Source organism: Hipposideros armiger, unplaced genomic scaffold (genome assembly GCF_001890085.2).
Source record: "Hipposideros armiger isolate ML-2016 unplaced genomic scaffold, ASM189008v1 scaffold_128, whole genome shotgun sequence".
NCBI classification, from domain to species: domain Eukaryota; kingdom Metazoa; phylum Chordata; class Mammalia; order Chiroptera; family Hipposideridae; genus Hipposideros; species Hipposideros armiger.
Window position 1 is genome coordinate 1,384,385 of NW_017731478.1, and position 19,033 is coordinate 1,403,417.

The 19,033-nt window shown below is 44.2% G+C and overlaps 2 protein-coding genes across 2 annotated transcripts in view; both read right to left on the reverse strand.

Annotated features, from left to right (window-relative positions):
* Positions 1 to 1,589, reverse strand: part of DNAH10 (dynein axonemal heavy chain 10) — a 122,719-nt gene extending 121,130 nt beyond the window's left edge. The window contains exon 1 of the mRNA XM_019648882.1: positions 1,373 to 1,589. Within this exon, the coding sequence (XP_019504427.1) occupies positions 1,373 to 1,586 (214 nt within the window). The 5' untranslated portion in view covers positions 1,587 to 1,589. The remainder of the gene's footprint in view (positions 1 to 1,372) is intronic.
* A 534-nt stretch (positions 1,590 to 2,123) lies between these two features.
* Positions 2,124 to 19,033, reverse strand: part of ATP6V0A2 (ATPase H+ transporting V0 subunit a2) — a 33,931-nt gene continuing 17,021 nt past the window's right edge. The window contains exons 10-20 of the mRNA XM_019649006.1: positions 17,073 to 17,223; positions 16,732 to 16,868; positions 16,260 to 16,447; positions 16,067 to 16,157; positions 14,634 to 14,752; positions 13,822 to 14,032; positions 11,651 to 11,770; positions 9,969 to 10,088; positions 7,648 to 7,765; positions 5,850 to 6,021; positions 2,124 to 5,204 (exon numbers count right to left, since the gene is read on the reverse strand). Of these exons, the coding sequence (XP_019504551.1) occupies positions 5,105 to 5,204; positions 5,850 to 6,021; positions 7,648 to 7,765; positions 9,969 to 10,088; positions 11,651 to 11,770; positions 13,822 to 14,032; positions 14,634 to 14,752; positions 16,067 to 16,157; positions 16,260 to 16,447; positions 16,732 to 16,868; positions 17,073 to 17,223 (1,527 nt within the window). The 3' untranslated portion in view covers positions 2,124 to 5,104. The remainder of the gene's footprint in view (positions 5,205 to 5,849; positions 6,022 to 7,647; positions 7,766 to 9,968; positions 10,089 to 11,650; positions 11,771 to 13,821; positions 14,033 to 14,633; positions 14,753 to 16,066; positions 16,158 to 16,259; positions 16,448 to 16,731; positions 16,869 to 17,072; positions 17,224 to 19,033) is intronic.

Here is a 19,033-nt window from a genome sequence, read left to right on the forward strand (position 1 = left end):
GCTCAGCTCAGGCTGGACTCAAACCGCTGTTGCTCAGAGCTCAAACCTTTGAGCGAGCTCTTAACCAACTGAGCTACTCAGCCGGCCCTTTGGTATATATAGTTTTAAAGGGTTACTGAAATTTGGTCCACATTAAATAGTCAATCCTGTTAGTGTATGTTTGTATCCATAATTTCACTTGGTGGTAATGCAAGTGCCTAAATTCAAGGTCCTGTTATACTGTAATGTCCAGGCTCAAAGGTCTGCCTGGGGCGGGGTGTTAAATGAAAGGCAGGGAGGTTAGGTTCCAAAATGTTACTGTGGTCATCTCTCTAGGTGCCAGTAGCAATTTGTTAGTGTGGTTTATTTGTGGTTTTGGATTTTTCTACAACGAATACGTGTATTATTTTGTGCAAAGAGTATTTAAAATAAATGTATGTACCTAGTACCTCTAAAAAAAAAAAAAAAAAAAGGTCTGCCTGGCACCACCATCCCAGCCCATGGAAGGCCCTGCAGGAGACACAGAAGTCTCCTGAAGCCCGGAGACCAGCACAGCAAGGTGACACTGATGGAACCACCACACAAACCTCGGTCCGTGACATCCCCACAGATGCCGGTGCTCCTGCTGGGAGAGAACTTCGCATGTGGCTCAGTCTCCTACCCCAACATGTCCCTGAGTGTCTGTCCCCTGCCCTCTGTCCTGTCTGGTCATCTAGCCCCATGCTGCCGCCACCCCCACTCCCAGACCCTCTCCGTGTCCCCGGCTCTGGGCCAGCCACCTCCACAGAGGGTTCTGGGCATCCAGTCACTGCCATTCTTCTTCTTTTTTTTTTTTTAAATGCTAATTTGTTAAACACAATCATTTAAAATCTACTGCAATGTTTAAAACCTTGTTTGGGCATCACTTTACAATAGCACGTGGGCAGGAACCTCGGACCATAGAAAGGGGCTGCTCTTCTCCACCCGTGCAGACCCTGCCGCTGTCGAGGAGAGCGAGGACGAAGTGTCCCTCCCAGCCCCCGGGCCACTTCTCTCCCGTCTGTGGCGCGTCACTGGTCAGTGGCTCCTACTCTTGACCTTTGCTGCCTGTGTGGCCTACGCGGGGGTTACTTAAGCCTCTCTGCGCCACAGCTGGCCCGTCTGTAAAATGGGGTAACCATGTTTCCAACTTCGTCGCATTAAGGAGTTGATGTCAGCGTTTGGAACCGTCCCTGGGGCAGAGTAAGCGCTGAAGAAGCGTTTGCTGTGACGACTCGTTCAAGGGCTGACTTTCCAAGTGGGCTGTGGGGGCCGCGGGGCGCCGCCAGGCTCACCCAGAGCTCGGGCGGACCTGCCGGGTGGAGGCCGAGGCCGGCCGGGGGCGGCGGGGGGGCGGCGGCGGCCGCGGGCTCACCGGTCTCCACCAGCACCTCCTCGGGCACCACGGTGCGGAAGAAGAAGAGCGTGGAGGCGCCCTCCTCGTCGCTGGTCCGGTTGAGGAAGTGCAGGATGAGGTCCTCGACCTCGCCGTCGTCGCGGGACAGCAGCTCCTCGAAGAGCTGAGGGTCTGTGAGGCCCAAGGCCCCGTACACGCGGTCGCGCATCCACAGCACCCGCAGGTCGTCCATGGCGCCGCGCAGCGCCGCGTCGCGTCGCGTCGCGCCCGGGGAGCCGAGCGCCTGCGGGCTAGAGCCCGTGGCAACGGCGCCCCTAGCAACGGCGGCCCCGGCAACGGCCGCCGCGCGCGCGGCCCGGAAGTGCCGGCACCTGTCCCCGCGCTCGCAGCCCCTAGGGATGCAGACAAAGGCCAGGAGTTGTCGCCGACGGGGGGCGGGGACCTCTCGGTGTCCCCGGAGTGTTGTCCTGTGACTCTCACCACGCCCCGTGCCAGAGTCCTGACCTTTTTTGCCGCTAAGTAAACCAAGGTAAAAGGTGATGGGACAAGATCACAGTATCTCGGAGGTGGCAGAGGCAGAGCTGGAAGCCAGACAGGACTACAGCCTGAACCCCTAGCCAGTACTGGTCAAGGGGCGTCGGCAGAGCAAATACCTTGCGAAGGGAAGTCCCAGAGGGGACAGGTTCCTTGGGGGCTGCAGGATCACAGAGAAGGCCGAGTGCTTTGGCGTTCCAGTCAAGACAAGGCAGAATAAAGCAAAACACTCAGGTTTTAGAAATATATATTTATTTTTCATTAGTAAAAAGTTCAATACTGATAGGAAGATGCAAATTTGTCCTTTCATGCATTTGGAGAGCTTTCACTTCTTTACTTTCGCTTCCAGTCACAGAGTTGAGCCCCTAGATTTCTAGGCTGCCCCTAAGAACCTAGCCTTCTTGTCAGCTTTTCCCATTAAGAAACAAGTGGAATGTTCTAAGTATTTCTTAAACTTCTAAACCAAAGCTCAGCATCAATGGCCTGGTTGTTGGAAAATGATTACTCTGAACTGCCTTATTCTCATCATCTTAACTTAAATATCTCAGTGCTCTTGCTGGAGGTATACCAGATGGCATGCAAGCAAACCTGGCTTTCAAATTTTAATCAAGATTTTACTGTGTTTCAAATGCAGACTGCAGAACAAGTTATTGAAGTTATTTTTTGTTTTCCAAAATGAACAAGGTCCTAAAAGGTCCATAAGAGCTACCTATGCTATAGATATTCTATGCCTTACTAAACTATTACAGGTTGAAAATTGAGACCAGAATGTTGTTATAAAAATAGCCATTCCAGAATTGAGGTCAGAGCAGCACTGAGTGAAAGGTGAGTCTTTTCAAAGTCGTCTCCACAAAGATGGAAAGTGCACAGGGCTCTCCATGACCCCTGGGAACACCTTGGCACTCCTTAACTGTTCATGGTTATGTCACCACATGATTATGTCACCCTTGCAGGATGACATCAAATTCTATTTTACTGAGGGAAACCCCCTGGGTTTTTATTTTAGGACTTCATTAACACCGAGAATGAACACCTGAATGAAAACTGGAAAACGTGGCTGTCATGACATTTATCTTTAGGAAAATAAGATATTTAGCATCATCCAGACAAATGACCATTTTCCCTCTGGATATTTGCTATCAAGAGAATAAAGGTCTGCCTTAAAAATTGTATACATAATAGTTTTACTAAATAGCTTAGAAACAAAACAAAACAGCGGCTCACGTAACATGACATTGGAACAAACAGCTTTATAAAGAAATAAAATTTCCCCTTGTGCCTAAGAGACACCATCAAACTATATTTCTAGAGAGTTCTTTAACAAAAGTTAGGACTATTAATTTGTTTTTTTACATAATTACATTCTACATAAGTTTCAAGTAAAAAATGACTCTTCGCTCCCTGATAAGAGGTGTTAATTAAACTTTAAAAGGGGCCCTCCTGACAAAGCAGTGGGAGCCGTGAAGTATTCCACCAGGTACTGTGTGTCTCTTGTTTACTAATCAGTTAATAGTGTCCGGAAACTGTGGATTTCCTGGGGATGAATTAGTTCCCATTTTATTACAACAGAGCCTTGGAGTAAAGTAGTGAAAGTGACAACTTGTGAGGGACAAGTTTGAAACCTGGACGGCATTATTCACCAAAAAAAAAAAGTGTCCAACATTACCCTTTCCTGGGGAAACTTAACTTTGAAAGCAGAATCATTTTTAAGTTTCTTCAGCATTGTTTTATGTCTTATTTTAATGATGGAAAAAAACCCAGTAATTCCAAACTAGCTTCGGGTAACATCTGATGGGGGAACAGTGCAGACTATTCTCTACAATTAAAAAGGTTTAATGTTAGAGTCAGTTATGTCATGATGTTCAGTTCACGCCTCTCAGCAGACAGGCCTTGAAATTACCTGAAACGATAGGTTTAAATTCAGCGCTACAACAGCCTTAGCTTATAAAGAAAATTCCAAACTCTCTACCACTAGTCAGAGTGAAGGAGTAATGGTGACAAACGAGCCTTTTCATGCGTTACTCAAAATGTGAAACAGTGAAAATACTGCAGATTTCTTTTTGAAAATAATGATCTAAAATCGATTATAGTAGAATATGAAAATGAACATAATTTACAAAAAGAACTGTCAAAATGTTCAAGAGAACTGACTCAAATTTATTCAAAACTAAATGTCAAGTGAGTAGGTGAATTTAAACTAAAGTCTATAAATTAATGGCTAAGAACTAGTTTGAACTAGTTTTCAACTGATCTCAAGAGTGAACGTTTAACTCTAAACGCCTTTATCAGACCTTTATTTACAATTAGTCTGGAAGTAAAAATTATAATTATACTGTTCTCAAGGATAGGTGCAATCTCTTTATGGTAAAATATCTTAATTTACATTTTGTTATAAAAATATAGAAAATACTACTTTTTACCTTTCCTTCACTCAGTATAAACCCCTTTTGGCTCAGTAACATCGGCCAAGCTGGTCACTTAAGTTCAAATCATATCCACATTGGACCTTCTACGGTCACACTCAGTTTTAAGGCTCAGTATACAGTTTCTTTCCAAACAATCAATTAGCATAATTGTTTTTATGTAAGGATAACAGGATAGGAGTCTTTAAAAAAATATACTCGTGGGGTAATCATTTGTTGTATGTTATCTTCCCCAATTATTAAAACAAGACAAAATTGTAGAAACCATCTCCTACTTGTAATTCTAGGTACCAGACAGGAAAAAAATGTTTTCATACCTTCAATCAAACAATAAATGTGAATCTTTTGATTATCCATCATTATTTTTTTTCAAACCATACTTCAGCTGTTGGAAAATATTATCTGACAACTTCAGGCAATAGAGTAACTCTTTTTTCTTTTTTTTTTTTAATAAGATGAAAAGGAATCAAGTGTCTAAGACCCTTTTCAATTAGTCATTCAAGATTGGCTTCTCTCCCCCAAGCTTATTTTTAAAAAGCAACTTAAACATAACGTTTGGCATTAACTTATATATCTGCTCATCATAAAAACTGAAATAAGTTTATATATCTGAAATTGGTAAACTTTACAAAATATTTAACATGAGGAAGGAGGTATATCTTACAGAATTATTTGGCTATATCATAAGGCAATCAATGAGGATGGAATTTTTCCTATTGTAAATCTGACATAAGTGAAATTCTATAACATAATTCTCCACAAATCTGAAAGCTTGTTGGATACGGCAATGTGATCATGCCACGTCATCGGTGAACTTCGACGAAAGCAGTCTGAACGAGAAAGGAACAAATTTGGTGCCTGCACCAACGTAGAATTTGTTCTGAAATTCTACCCTAAAAAAAAAAAAATTAATGAAAGACTGTAAGTAACATTGCCTACGTTTCTTAAAACAACATTTATAAGTTTAACAAAAAACAAACAAACCCAAAAACAGTTCCTGTGCTGAAGTTGCTTCATTCCATACAAGCTCTTGGCACAGATATTTGTACCAAGATAAAATGCACACACACACCCCGCCCCATGGTGGCTTTCTCAGCGTGTAAAGAAATGCTAACACATCACGCCACCTCACACACTAGACACACCCCAGTGTTAACAGCCTCTCTCTGCCTTGGTAACTGGGTACACATACAAGTAGTCTGATACATACTGTGAAATAGTAACAAACACGTACAAAGTATTTTATAAGATAAAGCAATGTCAAACCCAAAGTAACTGAGAGGATGAAAAACACATAATTATTCAGCAAGTATAAACTTGCTTTTACTTGTCAGTGCTAACCGTTCAGAAACAAACTACAATTATAACTCGGGATCGGAACACAGAACCCAATGGTAGGAAGGGAAGAACTAGCCTAAATTAAGCAGATTTTTGTAGGGGGCACACACACACACACACACACACACACACACACACACACATTTGGGGGGAAAGGTTAGGTTTTTAAAAATAGTTCCAAAGCTAAATTTCAAGCTCACCAATGGAGGCGTATGGCATGAAGAAATGCAGAAAGCCCTTCCATGATCAGAAGGATGAAGACTGTCAGACCTGCAAAGACGGCGATAACCGGGAGCAGTAGCAAGACTCCGAAAGTCGTGTCTACCCGGAGGCCCACACGCATCAGCATAGCCCACAGGACGTCAGACAACTCTGCAAAGGAGTCAGATGGCACAGTTAACTTCTGTTTACACTCAGTGAGTCACTTCAGTTAGCTAGACTGGGTTTCCTTCTGACAATTCTGAACTGCCACCCATAAAAATAAACCCACCTATACTATAGTATACACAGGTCCAGCAAGTAAGTTTGCAAACTTGTTGTAACAATGTTGCTAACCCTTTTGGTATCAGAGGGGTTATTCATTATGAATTTGTACCAACTGGACAAACAGTTAACCAAGTTTACTATTTGTAAGTGCTGAAAAGGCTGAGTGAAAAAGTTAGATGACCTGAGCTTTTCGCCAACAATTCATGGCTCTTGCATCATGACAATGTACCAGCTCACACGGCACTGTCTTGTGAGGGAGTTTTTAGCCAGGAAAAAATAACTGTATTGGAATACCCTCCCTACTCAGCTGATCTGGCCCCCAATGACTTCTTTCTTTACCCAAAGATAAAGGGAATACTGAAAGGAAGACATTTTGATGGCATTCAGAACATCAAGGGTAATATGATGACAGCTCTGATGGCCATTCCAGAAAAAGAGTTTCAAAATTGCTTTGAAGGGTGGACTAGGCGCTGGTGTCGGTGCAAAGCTTTCAAAGGGGAGTGCTTTGAAGGTGACCGTAGTGATATTCAGCAATGAGGTATGTAGCACTTTTCTAGGATGAGTTCACACACTTAATTGTCCGACCTCGTATATTAAGTATTACAATTTTAATAGAGCTTTCCTTTCTTAATATGTGTATACATTTTTTTTGGCACCCTCTGCATATATGTGTTGTTTTTTTTTAGTTCTTCTCGACCATCATTCACATTCCAGTCACATCTCACGTACAGCGCCACCACTTTTTGCTTCTCCACTGCCCTTTCACCTTTGTTGGCCAATCTCCTTGTCCGATTATCCATTTTTATAAAATGTTACAAGGGTTTACCACTGGCCCAAAGGAGGCAACACCACAACGTGCTTTGCCCTCTGTGCAGAAACAGAACAGAGGCACAGGGACTGATCAGTCGCCAACAGACATTGAAAGGACTGAGATGATTGGTCACTGATCGCAAATGAGCGTGTGTTGTTTACATATTCATCTGTGGGCTAGAGAGCTTGCAGGGAAGCTTGTACTTTATTTTTACCCCGCGGCAAGTGAAATCTGAACTGTGTCGTGTGAGACCCATGTAATTTAACTAAGCTGTGATAACTGAAATGCTGCATTATCAGAACTACGCAAAGGGAGGGCTGCCTGTCATCAAAACAATTAGTCAGCATGGTTTTAGGGCTGCATGACATAAATGGACAGTCATACTTGGTAAGACAGGATTGAATAAAGTGACAGTAATGACAAGAACAATAATGGTAATGACAGAGACAGTGATTGTCTATGGCAGAGGTTCCCCAGCCTCCCCAGTCCTCAAAGCCCACGTCTGGTCATTTTCTCACAGCACCCCAGGCCACCAGAGCTACCCCGGAGATGCATGCATTAAGTGCTTAGTGCAAACAACTTCACAGTGCAGCTCACAGCGCATCTGAAAGACAGCGCTGTGTTTCCCTCACACATCTAAACGTCCCGAGGTTGGCCGTGATGTCAGTAGTTTGGGAGCTGCAAGGCTAAGTGACACTTACGTGCATGAGCCAGGCTGAGTGCCCAGAGCCTCAGGTATGATGCGGTGTTGGAGATGCAGCCCAGACAGTATTCGATGGAATGAATTACCTGGGTCATTAATATTTCTCCAAAATTAAACTGCAAGAGAGACCCCACAAACATGGGTTAGACTCAGTACATTACACACATACTGCCACAACTTACATGTCTGGTCCACTTTCAGGATTATGATGAAAGAACTGGCTTCTAGAATACTGGCAAGAAGACGCTGGAGTGTAAGGAGCAGTGAGTCACAGGGTGTGAGCTATGACCTACGGAGTTCATCAACCCCAACCCTGTGCCTCAGTTTCTCATTTATAAACTGAGGTGCTGGACCAGAACTGTGATGCCACAAACCCTTAGGCAGCCCCGTGAGATTCCCAAGCCTGTCTTAGTAACTACAAAACATCTAGTGAGAAACAGACATTTCCCAAGCACAAGGTTAGAAGACTATTAATAAATGAGCATGGTTAACAGATAAGCGCATTCTAAATACCAGTCCAACAAGGGACAGTTATAAAAGGGGTCCCTAGGGCTGAGAAGGCTGCAGAACACTGGGCAAGGTGGCTCTCACGTTCTTTCTGGCTCTGCTTTTTGTTTTTTTATGATCCTAGGAATTATTAATCGTCCCAAATTAAAACACTAAACTACATAATGATTACAAATGATGACTGTAAGAAATTTTGTCCTTATTGGAGAGCCAGACATGCTTCCGAGAAGCAGCAGCAGACTGGGAGTGGCAGACATGCTCTGTTGTCTGCCCAGGACTGCGCCTCTCTTCTTGGGGGGGGGGACGACTAACCCTGTACCCCTAGCCATAGTTGTTATGGCTGAACTGTGCTTCCCCCGAAGTTCCCATGTTGAAGCCCAAACCCCTAATGGGACTATTTGGAGACAAGGCCTTTAGGAGGTAATTAAGGTTGAAAGAGATCATAAGTGTGGGGGCCCTAATCCAATATGACTGGTGTCCTTATAAGACGAGGCACCAGGAATACGTGAGGCCACAGTGAGAAGGCGGCCATCTACAAGCAAGGAGAACCGTCTCGGGAGAAACCAGCCCCGCCAACACTGTGATCTGGGACTTCCAGCCTCCAGAACTGTGAGGGGTAATCTGTTGTTGAAGTGACCGTAGCCAGGCCGATCACAGTACTTTCTTGGAATTTTTCCTCACAGCGACGAGCTGGTAAGAGTGCTTTTCTCTCTGACTGAAAAACTGCAGAAAAGGCCCAGGGCTAGTGGTGGTCATGGTTCCAACATCATGGGGCCACCTGGCTTCAGAATATGAAGCAAACTTGCAAAGAAAAACAAACCCAGGCTTCTTGGAAGTGGAGGTCCAGAAACCCATCATCCTGAGGCCAGCTCTGCTCCTGTCCTGACATGAGTCCATGGATTCCCCCTGAAACCAGTGTGAACCCATCTCTTTCTTGCAACTATGGAAAAGTTCTGACTGAGATGAGAATCTTCTGAAAGCAACACCCGTGGCACCTGAAGTTACCATCATAGCTGACAATGTTAACACCATAAATCCCATTGGAAAACAAACAACAAAATGTGCAACCAAAACCCTTATGTTATGATGATAATTTTAAGACCAAAACAGCTTTTGGAAAGATTTGAGTAACGGTGGTTTTGTTTTAATTTTTTTAGTTAAATTTAGAGGTAACACTGGTTCATAGTATTACATAAATTTCAGGTGTACAACATTATAATTCGATATCTGTATACCCACTGCGTGTTCAACACCTGTACAGATGTGGATGTGAACGAAACTAATGGAGTTAGTGTCCCAGGTTTCTTTCATGCTGTGACCTTTGACCAACCTCACTGTCCCTAGCAAGCACATCAAAACCTTCTAGTTGATGTGTTCCATAGTGTAGTCACAAATAGTTTTGTCTTTAATGGCCAGAATAGCAATGACAACTGAGAAAAATATCAGACTGGTGATGGCAGTAATTATATCATCCATCACAGGACCACCAGGTGTGACCCCCAACGCGTGCTGCATTCTTTGTCCCTTTCTCTTGTCAATCATCAGTACCTGACTTATACTATAAAAAAGCACCGTAACAGGGGTCTATTAAATAGCAAAGAATAATCTGTGCAGAATTGCTCGGTTGACTCCTCCACACCAACCCATCCTTCCTGTAAGTAAATTTCCCTATAATAAATTCCATTATACTCTATGGAGTTGCCTGTGTCGTTTTTCTTGTAAGATTATTATTATTGTTCTTATCATGATGATCATCTCTATGAAGGCTTGGTTATTTATCTAATTTTATCAGTAGCTAATTGAAAATATTACCTCTTCACATGTCATTTCTCGACATCCATCTTCCATTTGGTTCGGTCCCTCTTCTACGTCTTGGCTTCCCAGCAGAGACACTTCTTCCTCACTATCCTTCCTCACAAGCGTGTAACCACTCTAATAACAACCGAAAGAACACAGTCAGTGCCTCTAAGAGCAAAGGCTGTGACAGCACCAAAGTTAGGGCCCCTTCATTTCTCTTAACACTTCCGCTCTTCGGGAATAAAAAAGTTCTTTAAGTGAAAACGCATACTTCATCCCCACTAGGATAACTATCACTAAAAAGGAACCAGGAAATAACAAGTGCTAGTTAGGGTGTGGAGAAATTGGAACCCCTGTGCACTGTTGGTGGGAGTGTAAAACGGGGCAGCTGCTGTGGAGTGGGGTCTGGCGGTTCCTCAAAATACTAAACACAGGGGCCTGCCGAGTGGCTCAGTTGGTTAAGAGCTCGCTCGAGTGTGAGCTCTGAGCAACAGCGGTTTGAGTCCTGGCCCAAGCTGAGCTGCCGCTGAGCTGCCAAAAGGTGGCAGGGTGGTTCAGCTAAAAAATAAATAAAGAAAGAAGTGGGGGGTAGGGGGGGAATATATATATATATATATATATATATATATATATATATATAAAAAAGAATTACCATGTGACCCAGCAATTCCATTCCTGGGTATATGCGCAAAAGAATTGAAGGCAAGGACTCAAACAGATATTTACATGACCGTGCTCATACTAGCATTATTTACAATAGCCAAAAGGTCGAAACAATCCTACTGTCCGCTCATGGATGAACTGATACACCAAGTGAGGCGTATCTATGCAGTGGAATATTATTCAGTTAAAAAGGAAGGAAATTCTGACACCAGCTACAACATGGATGGACCTGGAGGGCACGCTAAGAGAAAGAAGCCAGGCATGGCAGGACAAATAATGTATGATTCCACTTATATGAGGTACCTAGAGGAATCACATTCCTAAATTCATAGACGGAAAGTAGAGGAGATCGCCAGGGGCTGGGGAAGTGGGGCTAGGGAGTGAGTGTTTAATGGGGACAGAGGTTCTGTTTGGGAAGATGAAGAGAGCTCTGGGGACGGATGGTGGTGATGGCTGCACAACAGCGTGAATGTACTTAGTGCCACTGAACTGTGCACTTAAAAATGGTTAAGATGTAAATTTATGTTATGTGTATTTTACCACCATTAAAAAAAATAAAATGAGGAACTAGACACACAAGAAAACACACAAGTCTAAAAAAAAAATTTAACCAAATGGTTACACAGGTTATAAGTGAGTGGTAGAACTTTAGGGCACTATTTTCTATATTTTACACATTTCCTATAATTTAGTGATAGTATTTAAACTTAAAAACTTGAAAGAATAAAAATCGAGAGGCAAGAATGAGGAGGAAAATGCTCTAACTCTGACAAGCCGTATGGAAGGATTTAGCTCAAACCCCTAAGATGTGTTCATGACAGCAGGACCTGTTTCCACGTGCTCAGACACAGCAGGCTCTTTGCCGAAAGCTTCCACAAAACAGGCAATACCAAAATTCTAAAGAAAGGAAGCTCTGGCATCTAAACAAGAGACTGGGTGGGACCTTCTGTGAGGTGTTTTCTTTACCAACCCTTTTATAACTAAAAACAGACTTTGCTCCCCATTTACAAACATGCGTCCAAACTCACGCTTACCCTGCTAATCCCAAAGCAGCTGCGTCTGTTTTGGAGCCATAACAGAAACAGTGGTTTTCCCAAGAAGAGAACGGGGACAGACAGGGCAGTGACAGCCAGCAACAGCCTCTGGACGTGCACCTGTTCGAGCGGAAGGGGAGGAAGTCGATGAAAACAGGAAGACATGCTATTGTCGTTGGTGTGCTTGATTCAATTAGTGAAAATCAAGTAGAATGTCCCTTTATTTATTAACAAGGAACGTAAAGTAAATGCAAGCCAAATTTATTTCCCAGTGGACCTCTTTCTCTTTTCCTAAACTCATAGCTGAACTCTGAACTGATGAATAACACTACTGAGAGTGGTAAAATATCATTTTGTTCAGACCGGTAAGAAATTTGTAGACAAATTCTAAAGAGTCAAACTCCAGCTAATAATTTTCTGAAAAACCTGTAAATGGGAAAATACAAACACAACCTATACACTTTTTTAAAGTCTTGTTTCTGTTTGTTTTTTAATTATAATGACTATTTGAGGGATACGAGCATGTAGTCATTGGATTTACTTCCACATATGGAAGGTACTGAAATAGCATTCAGAACAAAACTAATAACATTTTCTTGAAAAGAAAGGAGTTTTGCAGTTACCTAAAAATAATCAAGAGCAATGCAGAGTCATGCTTACACAACCACAGCAGTTTGTGTGGTTTTACAGGATCTGGACGTGGTTACGGGACAATGGGCAGGCATGGCACTGTCCCCTGCTCGTCCCTGTCTGGGACCCTTCCATGTGAAACACAGGTTCCCAGAGCCGTGTGCACCACTCAGGTACTAGGTGGTATTATTATCTGTGTAACAGCTCCATACCGCACGACCAACATGATTCACCCTGAAACGCCGAGTAGACAGGGGCCACAGACAGAGCCCTATCAGAGGTAGTGAGTTGTGCACTCAGGCAGACTAGGTTAACATCTGGGCCCCACTAGCAGCTAAGTGACCTGGCCTGCCCTGAGCCACCCGAATGACACCACCTACCTCAGGGGGCTGTTGTGACAACTGGTAAAGAATAACGAATGAAAGCACGTTTCCAGGCATGCAGTCGGTGCTAAATAAAGGTAGCTCCCTTCACTGATCTTTCTGACCACAGCATCTGTGTACCACTGAATCCCCTTTTGTATTTATCTAGTCTGTGTCATTCCACTAAGGTTTTTAAAAATCATGAACAGGAGAAATATAAATAAAAGGAAAAACTCAGAGTTCAAAAAGGATGTACATATGCAGCTCACAAATGAAGCCCACAGTTAGATAAGCTGAGCTTCAACTCTGACTTAAAGTTTTTAGCAGTCAGTGGAATGTGAAAAACCCAAATGTTCTATCCCCAAGGTCGACAAGATTTAACAACAAAAACACAGCTCAGGAGGACACAGGTTCTGACAGCGACTGAGAGGTTTCTCCGCTGTCCCACGGACACCCAGACGTGATCCATGACGACTGTGCCACCACCCTGCAGGCAGGATGGTGTGGCCCTCGGCACAGCACAGCGACCCTCAGCATAGTGACAACACGCGCTATCACGTACTGGGTGGGTGCCAGGCACTTTTCTAAGTGCTTTGGACATATTAACTCTGTGCTATGAATTGGGTCCTATTTTTAGTCTCATTTAACAGATGAGGAAACTGAGGCACAGAGAAGTGATGTGTTCAAAGTCCCAATTGGAGGAAGCGGCAGACATGAGATGACAGTCAGGGCAGTCAGCCCTCAGAGGCCACACTCTTGGCCAGCGTGCCACACTGCAGATGCGGTGGCATCACACAAACCCACAATTATAGAAAAGCCATGTTTGGAGAGGGCCAGTGGGCTGCGGTCCAGCTGTCGGTTCTCATATGCCGTGCCTTAGTCAGAGACTTGGTTCGAAAGAAACTGGAAAACCAGGAGGACTGGGAAGCCCTCAGGAGCACTCAGTAATACATTTTCTTCCCACCAGTTTTGACAGTTACTGAGTGGCAGCGAGTCTGGATATCACCGCCTGAGCGGAGCCCCCAGTACAGCGTCGAGCAGGACGGCACCCCCTGTAACAACACACGGAGAAGCAGGAAGCGCCTAGGGGACCTGGGAAAGCACCTAGAATTGTTCTACTGATCAAACCAAAGGCTATCAGGACGACTGCTATTGATCTCAGGACTGCTTCTGACTTACCTGCCCTGAGTAAAGGCCGCTTGTTTCACTCGTGGGGAATAAAAACATGTTAATAAACTCGATCAGGATGCTGGGAGCAACTCTGGAGGTTTCTGCTGAATAAACCAGCCACTTGTAGATAATCATGAATATCAGGTACCCGAACATGCACAGCATGAAGAGAAGTTCCGGGATGGAGACAAAGTAAATATTGAACTTCTTCCTGAAATGCCTAGAAAAATAAAAGTAATCGATCAACCCACAGACAAGACTGGCCCAAAATAAAATTTCTCTGTGACAAAGCCTATCTCAGCACAACATCATTTGTCTTATGACTTATCCTAATGACTCACAGACATCTGGAAGAGAGGCATGAGGACAACAAAAATGACTACCCCTTCACTCCAGATCATTAGAGAAAAAGGTGGGACCTCTTGCTCTTAGCACACTAGCTCTAACAAAGCGTTTTATAATTACAAAAAAAGATTATGACAACATGACTTCTAGAAATGACTATGAAATGCACGCTGTGTGTCTCCCTCACTTGCATTTAAAATTTAAGCTCCATGAGGACAAAACCTTTCTTCTGTCCTCACTGCTCGCTCCCGAGAGCCAAAAACAGCGCCTGGCACATACTATGTGCTCAGTAAATACTTGCCAAATGAGTGAGTCTGTGAAACTGCTGAAAAAGCGTATCCCCAATATAGAACCACGTTAGAGAACACACCACATGGTGGCCGTCTCTCACCTGTACAGTCTACCATCAGGAAGCCAAGTTTAAGAAATACCAAACGTGGCTTAGAAATCGTGCCTTAGAAAAAATCTGTACTTACAAGTGGTTAAATATTCCCAGAACAACTCCAAAAGTCATGTGAATAATTCCCAAAATCACAGACATTTTCATTTTGAAAGAGTTTAGAAAAGTGAGGCGATTTGTGGCCAAGTTCCAAATCTAGAGATAAAACAAAACAAAACAAAAGAGCAATCTTTTAACTGCTTTAGGATAAACAGGTGACACTGGAGAAAGTTCCTATCTGAAATCGAAGGGTAGCTGTAAGTTTTTAAAAAAGCAACATTCAAACTTTCTTCTTGATGCGTTCTAGCTGAGAACCACTATTTTCTTAAATGAGGGCCACACACATACAAAACAATTCTTTCTTTAATATAAAGTTCAAAGAATGCTAAATGAGAAAGGATTCCCTTTAGGGGTACATGTCCAATAAATGATACTCAAAAGAAAAGCAAGAGAAATAAATAGTAACACAGAGCTCCGCGGAGTGGGGAGTCCCCTCTGGGAGAGCTAGACAGGGTGGGAGCAGGCCCTGGGTCTCTTACCCTGGATGGGGACATTCGAGGGTGTGTTATAACTTCACATACACATTTTATACACTCTCTTGTAAGTATATTTTATAATAAAATTGAACTAAAAAAAAAAAAAAAAAGAAACGGGAAGTGTACACATGCCAAATTGTGTAGCCGGCAAAGCCCAGCACCGCCCCACAGGCCCCATGGCTAACCTGCCAGGGCTGCCCTGACCCCACGGCCCCTCCAGTTCTCTGCTTGTGACTGCTTCTCCTACTCTTTGGAAAAATAATTCCTACAGCTCCCCTTCAGGGGGATTGAGAAAAGGAAAACAGGGCCTCTGAGGACAGGGAGACTCATCCTTTGTGAGAATAAGATTTCAGAATGAAGTATTTAGGGCTGAGAACTGGGTAAAACGGAGGCCAGTGAACTTGACTGATTTAAATACATGGAGGAGCCTGTTACCAACAGTCACTCCAGGGAAGTGAGCAGTGAAGGAAACAGGCGGGGCAAGAAAAAAAGCAATGCAGAAAAATGGAAAACTACCAATGGTAAATTCATAAAAATGTACACTATGAAACTATATTGAACATTAAAGTTAAAAAGCTGGGTATAGAACTATCTTTTGGGTGAAACAGGGAGAATGAGAACATACATTTGTGTTTATGTGTATATTCATAAAGGAACTCTGGAAGAAGACACAAGGAATTCCCACCAGTGGTTCCCGGGTCGGGGGAAGGCTGGGAATCAAGTGAGTAGGGCCAGGGTGGGAGGCTTTTCCAGACATAGACCTTTTATATAGAGAAAGTATCTACATGGAAGTACTTCTGAACCACACAAATGCAATGCCGATTTTTAAAATTCAGTTAAAGCATGTGCCACTAGTCTGAGAAACCCGTGACAGTTAGAACTGGATAGCAGCACAGGAACCCGAGATGATGGGGGGCGGGGGCAGCGCACTCACGGGATCGATGCCAAAAGGGTAGGGGCCTCGGAAGACGCCGGGAACATTGGGGTCCAGCTGCAGCAGCCTGTTGTGTCTGACAACGCTGTCACTGTGACAGAAAGCAGAGCGCGAAGGCTCACGGTGAGATGGGAAGGAATCTCGGGAGAACGCTGTTTCCACCTCAAATACCGCTGGGCAACATGACACTTACTTCCAAAGCACCATTTTCGTGTGCTCCGTCGGAGCGTGGCTGGAGCTGTACATGGCAGACACGTTCCACCCAGAGCCGAAAAGGTTGACGGACTTGGAAAAGCAGTCATTGTAAATGAGGCCCGTGTACACGGAGAACAGCCCCATCAGCAGGAGGATGTACCGGCCGTGGAAGAACATCCGCATGATCTGGGAAAAGCAAAGCGTGCTGAGCCAGCAGGGCGCTAATGTGATCAAGGTTACTGGGCCCGTCTCCACCCTTCCCCTCGGGGCCTCTGAGAACCAGGCAACCTAACGGACGTCCCTGTCACACAGGGATGACAGACCCGCACCTCTTAGGTCTCGGCCACGTGGGTCACGTTTATTGCCAAACACAAATATTTAAGAAACGTCTCTGTTTGGGTCAAACAGAAGATAATCGCTCCTAATGCTACCCAACCACACAGGATGAGCTGGAACGTTTGCATTTTTACCTCTTGTGACTGATTTAGTCTGGGATGGTTTTCATTTAACACCAACAAGAGGGCAAACAGGAACATCACGAAGCCATGTCCACAGTCTCCGAACATCACGGCAAACAGAAAGGGGAAAGTGATGATGGTGAAGAGAGCTGCGGGGAAGGAAGACACTTCTGACTCACGGCAAAGTTTGCACATTCCAGTTAAGTCAAACACTCGACTTTCTCTGGAACTCTCAACAGAGAACTGACAGGGGAAAAGTAATCCTTTCCACTAAGCAAGAGGACAATACAGGAGTGTGAGCCTGTTTTCCCAAATATCTATTACATTCTTAGATGTGCGTGCAGACTTCCAACCTGGGTTCACTTCTCTGTAGCTGCCAACTCCGTAGGCGTCCACGATGTTCTGAAAGCCCTCGGTGAATTTGTTGGTGCGGATTAGAGTTGGGGGTGTTTCTTTTGTTGGGATTGTGTTCATGAACGAGGGGATTGTCGCACCACTCTCTCTCTTTCACATAAAATAAAGCAAAGAAAAAAATTATCATCCAAGAGCTCTTTCAACAAATACCATTGCCTGCTAGTCACAGCTCTGTGTGTGGCTACGGGCGGAAATACTGGTCACCACCGCGAGGTTCAGGTGCAGCAGGAGTGACAGCAGGAAGCAGGGAGGCTGAGGTTGTGCAGGACGAAGGACGGAGCAAGAATGAGTGGGCGGAAACGTGAAAAGAGGAGCCGGAAACGACAGGTAAATGTAGACATAAGTGGTCCCAGATCACTACCATAAAACTGGAATTTAGTATTCTGTCTCTTAAATTGTTCAAGAGGAATTCAGAGACCGCTGCAAAACAACCTAATAAAACCAGAAAATAGACAAGAATAACCCAAAATTCAACATTAGTATGGCAAAACTATATATACCTTCTTCCTCCTGAAATACATTGTATTGATTTATAAAGGAAAGCAAACCTTTTTAAATAAATAAAGTAAAACAGGTTATTACCAGAAGAGTAGATTTTCTAGTGAAATTATATTTCTTAAAACACACAGGTAAGGGGATTATGGGAAACCTCCCAGCCATAGCGTAGTTTTGAATCTCCCTGAATAACCCCGCAGGAGCAGACAGCACAAGTAGATAGCAAAACCAAAACCTACAGACAACATTTATAACAAAACTATGTCCCCACAGACCACAAAGTGCAAATGTGTGGGGACAAACCACCGAGCGCTACAAGACCTGCACGATCACAGCCTCCAGACCAGAGGAAGTGAAGGAAGCAATGTGGCATCTGAGAGGCCGGACGAGAAAGGGCCCCAAGAAGCACTCTCTGGGAAGCGCGCGTGGTAGGCCAGCCCAAGAGTAGCTGAGCCCGGGAGGGGCTTTGTCCAGTCCAGGAGCGGGAGTGGGAGGGGTCTGGGGGCGGTGAGGTCTGAAGGGGACACGGCAGAGACCTTAAAGGTAAACAACCACACACACACAAGCTCGCACCACAAGAGTATTAGCCATGCCCCTCGAAACTGATGTTACCTCAATAAGAGTCATCTAGCGCTTTAAAATAGATGTCTCACTCTCTGAAATAACCAACTATATTCCTGTATTACCTTCTTTCTCTGCAGTCAGTATTTTACATTTGTGCCATCACCGGGTTACACAATGATGCATAATGATTAACAAAACAGCTCATATGAAAACTTGTTTCCTTACGTGTCCCCTGAAATAAGTAAACCTACTATTTCCTCTGAAGAACTGAGTTTTGAGACAGGAAAACCCTCACAGGAACACGGGGGGCGGGCCTTAGCCCTCGAGGGGGAAAAGCCTGTTACTCAAAGTTCAGAAGTGGTAAGAGCAGCGTCTGATGGGTTCCACGAGATTTACCAAAAACCTTCTGCATGACCAAAGCAAACACACAGAAACACAGACAAGTGACACACTGGGGAAATTATTTTTTCTCATATCACAAAGAGCCAAGAGAAATGGGTAAGAAAAAGTTCAACAACCCAGTAGCAAATGGACAAAGCATATGAACAGAGAGTGTACGTGTTCTCTCGTTCTCTCTCTCTCTCTCTCTCTCTCTCTCTCTCTCTCTCTTTCCTCTCTCTCTCTCTTTCCTCTCTCTCTCTCTAATGACTCTTAAACAAAGATATTCAACTTCACTCAATAAGAGAAACGCAAGAGCTGGCAGTGTCCGTCAGGACTGACCCAGCAATTCCAGACCTGGGAATTTACCCTGCAGACAGATCCGTGCACGTATAAGCCATCACACGTCAAGCGTTAGTCATTGCGGTGGTAGTCATAAAACTGGAAACCAGCTAAATGACCA